This window comes from Rhagoletis pomonella, unplaced genomic scaffold (assembly GCF_013731165.1).
Source record: "Rhagoletis pomonella isolate Grant_MI unplaced genomic scaffold, Rhpom_1.0 Rhpom_scaffold_06286, whole genome shotgun sequence".
Taxonomy (NCBI): Eukaryota; Metazoa; Arthropoda; class Insecta; order Diptera; family Tephritidae; genus Rhagoletis; species Rhagoletis pomonella.
Genome location: NW_023464819.1, coordinates 1 through 9971, shown reverse-complemented (window position 1 = coordinate 9971; position 9971 = coordinate 1). Strand labels below are relative to the sequence as shown.

The following is a 9971-nucleotide window of genomic DNA, read 5'->3' as shown; positions in this document are numbered from 1 at the left end:
TATAATTATTTGTATTATTATTTCACATTTTTTACAAGCTTTTATTAAACCGATTTGCAGGCATACAAATGTTAACATTACTTGTTCCTGTACTCATAAACTATTTGGCCGAGCCAACAAAATTGCGTACACTACCCAAATATCAACGTCAGTTGCACGAGCAATCCCTGCAGTGGCTCATGAAAATCGGTCCCAAATACCCGCAAGAGTTCAAGGCTTTAATGGGACAAACGCTGGAACTGCGCCAGAAACTTGAGGCGGCAATACGAAACCAACAGCAGTCAATTAACATCGCCAACAAGGCAAGTGAATTGCAGGCACGCGGAGGTATGGCCAAGCCGCAGAAACCAACCATAAAATTGAAGACAGATTTTAGCAATTTTCAGTAAAGAAAATGATACCTATTTATGTAACGTAATAAAATCGAAGGCGAAATTTTCTTGATTGGTGGATTGGTATGCAAGCAATTGTCAAACTTAAATACATAAAATTGTTAAAAAAAAAAAAAAGTATTTAAATTTCACACGTCATCTTCCGGCGAAATTCAATTGCTTAACAATATTGCGATACATAATTATTTATAGATTATATTAGCACTTAAAGATATAAAGTAAATACAAATTTTAGCATCATGCTGATTTTTATGCAAAATTCGTTTATTCGTTTAATTTAATTCAACATCAATTTGACGATATGCCAAAAGCGTCGTATGAAATGGTGTTTATTTTACACACATAATTATGTATGTATGCATACACAATTTTATATACATATTTAAAACTTTCACAAAGCTTAACTTATACATGCATACCTACATATGTATGTATGTACTTGCATTAACAAAATATGCACGCAATATGTACTAATCACATACATACATATGTATGTATGTAACTATCTATGTAACCGAGCAGTTGCAGATTTGTCCAGCAGTATACAATACCAACTAAGTAATTACGTAATGTATTTTAATTATTTGTTTAAAATGCAATTATATCTAATTACTATTTAATGAAAGTGTAATGGAGAAACGTATTATATAAAGAAACATGGAGATTGGAAATGAAGCAGTGTTATGGAAAGTTGAAGGAAATAAAGCATTTAGAGTTATAAATTCAAAATGTATGTATGTACGCGAGTATTTAACCATTATTAACAAAGAAGAAATAAAATACACATACATATGTATACATATATATCAATGTGTTTACTTATTCGTGCATATCTACATACATAGTGCATATCTATCTACTATGCCTTCCGTTTGAGTTGCGCAAGCACCCAAAAAGGTGTTCTAGAACCTGAATACCACCACTGTTTTGGCAGATATGTAATTACATGCTACCTATTGCGGTACATTCATTAAAAGCGAATTTTCTTGCTAAAATTTACAATTCGTCGTCGCTGGTTTGTATACGCTAAAAAAAAAGGTACCTTGAACGTGGTTTAAATTATGACTTCATGGCCTCTTTCGAATCCAAACGTGCCTACGAACTGGAACCATTTTAATTATTACCACAAATTAAAAGTCTGGAATGAATTGAAAAGCTGAGTTAGGCCGGACGCTGGCGTTATTTTGTGTATTTTTATATGAAAAAAGGCATGAACTCGCCTAAATTCAATAAGCGAGGCCAACTTAGCTTGCTGAAATTTAAATTCCTGTCCTTTCTAGCCTATTCTAGCCCATTGTACAGGAAACCAGCTAAAAATGCCGTTTTGCTGTCTACAAGTCTTCCACATTCTATAAACATTTCGTCGTGCATAATGCAAAAATTTATGTGCAAACTTTAAAAACATAAAATTTTAGTACGAATAAAAATTTGTTGAGTCCGCTCTAAATTTTACAATCTTCATGTAGTGGTTTTGCTTTTATGACGACGTTATGTATGTAGGCTGCCGTTTAAACTATGTATAGATATCTCAAAACTCAGTCTTTATATCTTCAGACTTATAATCATCGTCACTGTTACAGCGGGACTCAATGTAAATGCGTTTTTGTGCGGGTTCTTCTTCAGTTGACAGTGTAAGTCCCAATTTTCGTTTTTCTGCCACGTTAGGTAATTGAGTTCCACAATTCTTTGGCACGTTTTCAATGGCCGTGGAATGTTCGCCGCTGTGATATTGTTGCCCATCTTCAATGCAATGTGAATCGCTTACTGGTTGAAAGGTAGTCGTTGTAGGGTCGTCATCAATATAAGTAACTTCGAATAACACCATTTGCTCAGCGCTTGAATGTGAAGGGCTCGCTTTGCACACTCCTAAGAGCAGATAGTTGTTAACAATATATTTCGTAATTTAGTAATGAAATTCAACTTACTGGTTATATTTTCGGACAGTACTAATGTTTCCGGAGTTGTTCGTAATTCCTCTTCTCCTAAAAATTGCAATTCTTCTGGTCTTTCAATTCTCTTTTGTTTATCAAAAACTTCAGCTTTCGGTGTTTTATCACTTGTTTCCATTAGGTTACCTTCTATCACTGGAAATGATTCATGGTTTGGCAGAAATTCTGGTGTTTCGGAATATTCGGTTTTTACGCGCGTTAAATCGAATAATGAATTTTCTGTTGATATCTCATAAACAGATGAAGTTGTTTCTTCTCTGATATCATCCATTATTGCCAAATCTGCCGTTGTATGCTCAGAAGGGATGCTTTGCATTAATTCTGGGAAACGGGTTGGCTGTAGACGACTCAAAAGCGCTGTTTGGTATAGCAATGTACGCATACGTTTGCGAAAACTTTGCACCGCGGCATTCATATCAATTTCACAATGTTTGCTTTCTTCATTATGCTCATCATTTTTCGCATCTTCTAATTGTACCTGCGACGATTGCACACAAAGTGCTCGGAATGCCATTGCTGTCGGCCAGCTGGGAGGCAGTGTGGCGCCGAACGCATGGCTAAGTACTTCGCCTTCACGTGCAGTACTAAGGTAAAACTTACATCGCCGTCCAATATACTTCGACAGCAAAGTATCCGTAACATATGGCCGCGTAGGATCTGGCCGGAATTCGAGAGAAGATGCCACCGTACGCAAAAACACATTTGGCGGCTTGGTGCATACATCTGTGCCTAATCGAAAATTGTAGGCGTACTTGAAAAAATTATAGAGTTGCAGTTCAACCGCCCGCAAGCGTTCTACATATCGAACTTTTTTCTTTTTTATGCCTAATGGCGTTTGCGTGTCACACTCTGGAAATGAGGTGTTCGGAATTGTTTCTTCCACTTCTGGCGCAGGCGTTTCTGTACCACTTTCTTCTTTTGGCGCTATTATTTGTGCCTTACTGTCTTCTACTAATTCCTCCTTCTCTTTTTGTATTTCACATTTCAGTTCTTCTTCACCTTTAAGGCATTTATTTCGTTTGGCTTTTGATTTTCCCTTCTGTTTTGCATATATTTTACGTTCGGGTATAAGCACGGCGTCAGGATTATCACGTAGCTCAGCAACTTTTTCCACCCAATTCTGCGTTGTTATGACACTATTCTTCATTATGCATGTCTTCTTTCGTGGTATATCTTCGATTGTTGCTTCTGGATTTTTAACAAAAAATTTCTGTATGGTTACGAAACGTGTACGACAGCTGATGCGATTATGATTTCCTAGCACTTCAGCGCACCGTAACCAAGCTGATGTGCCGTGCTCGGATATACATTCCATAAGCTTCTTATCATCTTCCACGGTCCAGGGAGCTAGTTTATGTCGCGTTTGCAGCGTGTTCCTATAGCGCATGCGCAGTTGCGTTATTGAGCGATTTGGAAAAAGTGTTCGCGGAAATAAAGCGAATTTTTCACCATATTCTTCTACTGCTGCTAGTAGTATGAGATCCTCTTCTGCTGTAAATGGTTCTAAAAGTGATAAATAAAAGCTGAGTAAAGGGTAATTTTAGTAAATGTCTTTCTTTCTTACCATGGCTAATCTTTGGATGCAAATAATATAGGTACCGCTGGTGTAACGCTTTCTTCGATTTGTGCGGGAAATACGGAGCGACGGCATTCCATTCTACGATACCGTTCGTTGTTTTTTTCTCGATCACTTCGAGAAGTTTTTTGTCGTCACGTTTATCCCAACGCCCATAGCGTTGAGTATCCGTATAACATACAGAAGTGTGATACTGTATAAAACATTGATAATCTGAACGTTTCGGAACTGCCGTTGCAATGATCTCCCAATTTTGATAATTATGCTTCCGTGCTGCTTGAAGGAGACGTCTCTTCTCTACCTCAGTCCATGAGCTACGTTTCAGTATGGGATGTAAGTATACTTGCCACATTGCTTTACAACTGCTGGGTGAATGCCGATAGTTTAAGTTATGCGCAGACACCTGCGCCCAATCAATCTGGAATTTATCATCCACTTGTGCCAATAGGCTTGCCACCTTCTCTGTATGTACTTTTATTTCAAGTTCAAGCTTTTTCGATTTATTATTTTTATCCCGAAATTTGCGGTCAGCTAAATAATCAATAATCTGTACGAAGAGAGTTCCATTAGAAAATTAAAGGATACATATATATGTATATTTATATATTACTTAGTTTGGTAAAATACAATATGTATATATAGATAGAATCTTATCTACCTACAGTGTATGCTCATAAAAAATTCCAGGAATTAAAAACCTTACAGAGGTATATTTCTATTGGATTATAAAAAAGAATATGCTGAGTCTCTACTTTCACTGCAAGGTTTATATAAAAAACAACTGTTGACTTAAGGCCAAATTAGAGGTGTCATAACGTAGCAAAATACTTCAGAACTGCTTATGGTTATGGCGAAAACCTAAAATATGCGGTTATGGTTATGGCTGTGGCGTTATAATATGGCAACAATAATCGTTTACAGGGCGGTCCGTACGTTTTATCGGAACATTTATTTGCCTCGGTTATGGTTATGTCTATAGTATTGCACCACTACTTTAGCCTATGGATGTCTTCACGACAACATATGATATAGGATATCACGTAACAGACTTTCAGATGAGTCAATCCAGTTTTGGTACTTGAAAGAGTGATGTCGTAGTGGCAGTCGTTGACCATATATAAATCTGGGTCACTCCGGTTATCTTTGAAAACTGTTAAGTGTTGCTTGGAAACCACGAAGCAGAGTATTCAATAAATTTCCCAACAGTATAAAAAAATGCACGATAATTGAATCATGTAAAAAAATGTACAAAATATTTCTATTAGATACGAGGGAACATGATACAAATATTTGTAATTTTTTTACCATGCGGTGAAACTACTTATTTTCTAAAATATATATAGGGTGTCCTAGAGCAACAGTCCAAACCATGTAAAATTACTAAATGCGGACGCATTAGCGGTAATTGAGTAATAATAGTTCCAAAATACTCCTATTTTAAAGTATTAAAAATAAAAATATTTGGAGCTCACATTTTTACCAAGGGTTTGTTTGGCCGATCTTATCCAATTTTTGTGGTGGCGACTTGATGTTATAATACAAATTTAAGGATACCTCCGGACGGCATATGGTTTTGGCAGGGGTTTGAAACTGCCTAATAAGGGGCGACCGCTGTTAGAAAAACTTTTCTATTTTTATATCTTGGTCGGGCAGGAATCAAACTTTAGTTGTTGTAACAGCATACAAAAATTTCGCAAAAAAAAAAATGCTCGGGAAATCAGTCCTTGGCCAAAATATGTAGATCCGACAGTTGTGGGAATGCACGAACCTTGGTTCGTGTTTCTAACCGCACGGCGCGTTAATGTATGTTGCTCTTAATAAGCAGTAACAGCTGGTGTTGAAAGCCCAACTTTATTCATATTATACTAAATCGGTTTTCTTTTTGCCCTTCCCACAAACATATTATAAGTTTAAGAAAGAATAGCAAGCCTCACCTGCTCTTTTACAGCTTGCACCACAGCCCTTTTATCTAATAGTGACCAAACATGTCTACTGCACAATTCAAAGTCCATAGGGAACATTTCGCCTTCTACATTTCTCCGATATTCGTAGTCCTCATTGTTTGGACAATTCCGACAGTTAAGATCTTTGAAAAACATATTCCCTTTGAAAAAAAAAGTTCCGCCCTTCAGGTATGCGCCACGTATACCAACACCTCGTTGCTTCTTCCCCAGATTCATCTTTAATCGTTGCTCGTTGGCAAGGTATCGCAGCTGTACGGATTGTAACAAAGTTTGTAAACGTTTTCGCACCTCTACCAAACGTTGTTGCATCTCCTGGTTAAGCAACAAAGCGTTCTCGCAATTTACATGACTATGTGTGCCCAACAAATCAGTAATCTCTCCCATGTATCTTGCGCTGAACGCTGCGTAGTCGATACTGGACTCATCTTCGAACTCAGAATCAGAAAATTCTATAGGCAATTGAAAATTAGGTTAAAATTGGAATAAATTTTTAAAATATACAGTTAATACAACCTTCCGAAGCACTATCTCCGGAGGAATGATCTTCGTCATCAATAGAAAGCATATTAGCTAATCAACCAAATAATATTGAAGCAAGTTTTGATTTGGAATAGTAGAAATCCTTTGCTGCACCAAATAGGAATGTCGGAAAAACATCGATGCGTCGATAACTTCGATGTTTTGCTTCGATTCAAATATTTTGCCACACGATGTATAAATCGTTGATGTATCGATGCTTCCCTAGTACATTGAACCACCCCTGCTAAAAATGGCTGACCATCAGTGTTGCCAGGACTTTTTGGGCCGACCGGCTAGATTGGCAAAAAAAAGCGGCTAACAACGGCTAAAATGTTTTAGTGAAATTTCACATAGACTCTGGCAAAAAACGGCTAAAATGTTTTAGTGAAAATTCACATGCTTTATTTAAATAAATCGCAAGAAACGAAAGACTAGTTAACACCATTAATTTATATCGAGTGTATATTCCTCATCATCAAATGAATCACTATTGTATATATCACCTGAATTCATTGGCCCGTAGTCATAGTCAAAATAAAGTCGACTTTAAAGTTAGTTGCAGCTTTTTTGACAGATATCCCATTGAAAATTATGTCAAAAAGCTGCAACTAACTTTAAAGTCGACTTTATTTTGACTATGACTACGGACCATTAATTTTAAGAGATCGTCATCTACAGTAAAATTATGGCAGCATTTTTCTTCACGTTTTAAACCGTATCTTATATATAAAATAGCGTTTAACGTTTTAACGCACATTGGATTTCTTTGCTTAGTTTTTATTATATTCATTGAACTAAATATTCGCTCTACTTCTGCATTACTTATAGGCAAAACAAGAAAACTAAAAACTAGGTTGGAAAGGTCAGCAAAAGGGTTTTCTACTAGGGCATTTCGAAATTGATAAACTTCGGCCCAAAATTTTACAGTTGAGTCTAAATTACTCCAGGTATGTAACGTTAACCGTTGCTATTGCATCTCTATGGATGTTATTTCGTCGGCATTATATTTGTGTTTTTGTTGCTGTAGTTGAACGAATACTTTTGGTTTAATTACTCTTAATGCATTTCCAACCGAAAAAAGTCAATTTTTTTTAGTGTGGCAATATTTGTAGGGAGGCGTTGGCGTAACTCCTTTATTAAAGTGATAATAAAATAGCGACCATATTCTCGGCTTCGTGGTCAAAAGCGTTTGTGCTTACTTTTGTTTTTAAATACTCTTCAAAACTGTGATAAAACTGAGGAAATGGAGCAAGGTATGGTTCCAACGGGGAGCATATAGGATCAAATGTGTCCGCGCTAATAACCACTAGGGAGCATAGATGCGAAAGTAAAACATTGAGTTCATTAAAAATCTTCATTGGGTCTGCATTATTGCTTTCGAACAACTTGTTTACTTTTTGCACCTGAAAATTAGGTAAAATCGGCTAAAAACGGCTAACTTTTTTTTTACAAACCGGCTAACAAATCGGCTGCCGCGGCGGCGGCTAGATCGAATTTTCTCCGGCTAGTTGCTATCAAAACCGGCTAAATCTAGCCGGAAAACGGCTAAAATGGCAACGCTGCTGACCATATCGAAAGAAACTATCGATTGTACGCTCACATAAGCTCTGATCCGGTACTCCATGAACTTACGGAATTTATACGAACTTGTAGGAAGTTGCAGGAAAAATGTTCCCGTACTGCGAAATCCTCCAAAATCCTGTAAATGAGAGCAACTTTTGGAGAGTTGTGTAGAGAATGAAGTTGCAAGATTTTACCCGAACTTTTTCTTCTGGTAAAATCATGAAAAGTGTCAAGCAATCACTGGTTGACGTTTTTACATGAAAAATGGTTTTTTTTTGTTCCCGTACTTTTTGATGTTACTCACCTTTTACTCTCACTTCAGAGAGTAATTTTGCTGTTTGACAGTTTTACAGGATTTTTCAGGAAAAGTATTCGATCAGAGCTAATTGGCCCGAAATCGCCAAATCTTGACACTCTTTGCCGATCAGAGAGGATTTTTGAGAATAACTTTTGTGTGACGTCGCACTGGTGCAATTGCGAGAGAGAAATGCCAAAACGTGAGCAAGAATGGAAGAAGAAAAAATGTTGGAAGGAAAACGTAAACAAGTTGCACAAGTGTGACGCCATGCAAACCACGATTCTGTCAAATTCGTTAAGAGAGGAATAGCGGTCAGAGATCGGCGCAACCTTTGTATTCTCTCAATCGTGCTATCTAATATATGGCGATAAAGGTACTTTCTTAAAAACCCCATCGAATGAATTAAAACACTTGTTATTTTGTGCGACATTTATTTGGACTTCGTGTGGAATAAACGTTACAAACAAGTTATCATGGGTGTGTTCAGAAATGCATCAAGCCAAAGCATCAGACGCTTTTATTTCTAAACTGTAATTGATGGGAATGCCCAATGTGCGTAACCACGGTTAAATTCATAATTAGAAGGAAATTGCCTAAATAAGGCATTTCCATCAGTTGTAGTTTAGAAGTTAAAGAGACTGATGCTTTGGCTTGATGCATTTCTTAGCGCACCCATACTTACGTCATTAGCTGTAAAAAGAAACTAAATTCTGATTTTAGTAGGTAGGTATGTATATATTTAATGCAACGATAAACAATACGTTTATTAGGTTTATTAGGTGTTATATGTACGTAATTATATTTCATATTTCGGTTATGTTGGCTCAATAGATTAGACGATTTTTGTTTTACATTTTATGCCCACCTTTGCGTGGTTATTGGTATTGTTATAGCCATTTACATTTTCATATACCAGTTATGTATACGTTATATACTGTTATATTTTGGGATTCGATTATTAGCATTTCTTTAACAATTTTATTATTAGGACTTATTTTTATTTATATTTCTTAGTAATTCCAAATGATGGTGGTTTATAAGATTTGATAGTGGTGTCGCGCGTGCGCTTTAATTCAGTTCCATATATGGCGGTGGGTGGACGTTTATAAGGTGCTGTTGATGGGATAACTTTATTACACATTTATTTATTATATCGTTTATAAATAAATTTACTGTATTTATTTATTTATTTACATTCAACAATTTTATTGAGCTTGAGACCGTTTCTAATGTGGAATTTGTGATAAGATTCCATTTTTTGAATATTTATTTACTTACTGTATTTAAAATTTTTACTTTTATAGCAGTCTTTGTTATTTCAGTAGGTGTTGTTGATTATTTGAATTATAAGTTATTTCTAAAAGCTTTCGAAGGTTAATTTGTATGCTCAAGATCAAATTATTTACTTATTTGCAAACACAAAAAATTAATTAATTATAGAAACGTTTATTTTCTACTCACCTTTTACATATTCATAAGCTTGGGCGGGTGCACGTTTTGGAACATGACTTTCATATTCGTAAACTTCTTCTTCAGACTCTTCGTGTCTGTGAATTAATTTGGTTGTTATATCAAATTTCATACACTCACTGACAAAATGTATTTTCCATGTGTGAATACTTACTCATAAATTTCATGCTGTTTTCCATGGCGAGCAACACTAAAAAATTTGTATGAACTCGGCCCGGCAGCCATCCTCTTTTCATGAAT

General features: G+C 36.1%; 1 protein-coding gene and 1 long non-coding RNA gene across 2 annotated transcripts; both read right to left on the bottom strand.

Annotated features, from left to right (window-relative positions):
* Positions 1-1004: 1004 nt before the first annotated feature.
* On the bottom strand, positions 1005-6688 carry LOC118755447. The gene is made up of 5 exons (XM_036490279.1): positions 6395-6688; positions 5852-6330; positions 3906-4464; positions 2318-3844; positions 1005-2258 (listed from the first exon to the last, which is right to left on the bottom strand). The coding sequence occupies exons 1-5, from the start codon at positions 6444-6446 to the stop codon at positions 1921-1923; spliced, it is 2955 nt and encodes a 984-aa protein (XP_036346172.1). The 5' UTR covers positions 6447-6688; the 3' UTR covers positions 1005-1920.
* Positions 6689-8675: 1987 nt separating this feature from the next.
* On the bottom strand, positions 8676-9899 carry LOC118755446. The gene is made up of 3 exons (XR_004995008.1): positions 9886-9899; positions 9723-9808; positions 8676-9374 (listed from the first exon to the last, which is right to left on the bottom strand). It is a non-coding gene; the product is annotated as an uncharacterized LOC118755446 (long non-coding RNA).
* Positions 9900-9971: the final 72 nt, after the last annotated feature.

Excerpts from the sequence above, each read along its gene's own strand:
- LOC118755447 (XM_036490279.1), bottom strand. The coding sequence starts at position 6,446 with ATGCTTTCTATTGATGACGAAGATCATTCCTCCGGAGATAGTGCTTCG. Across the intron at positions 4,465-5,851 it reads TGCAAGCTGTAAAAGAGCAG|ATTATTGATTATTTAGCTGA; the intron begins GTGAGGCTTGCT and ends CTCTTCGTACAG. Across the intron at positions 2,259-2,317 it reads ACTGTCCGAAAATATAACCA|GAGTGTGCAAAGCGAGCCCT; the intron begins GTAAGTTGAATT and ends ATCTGCTCTTAG.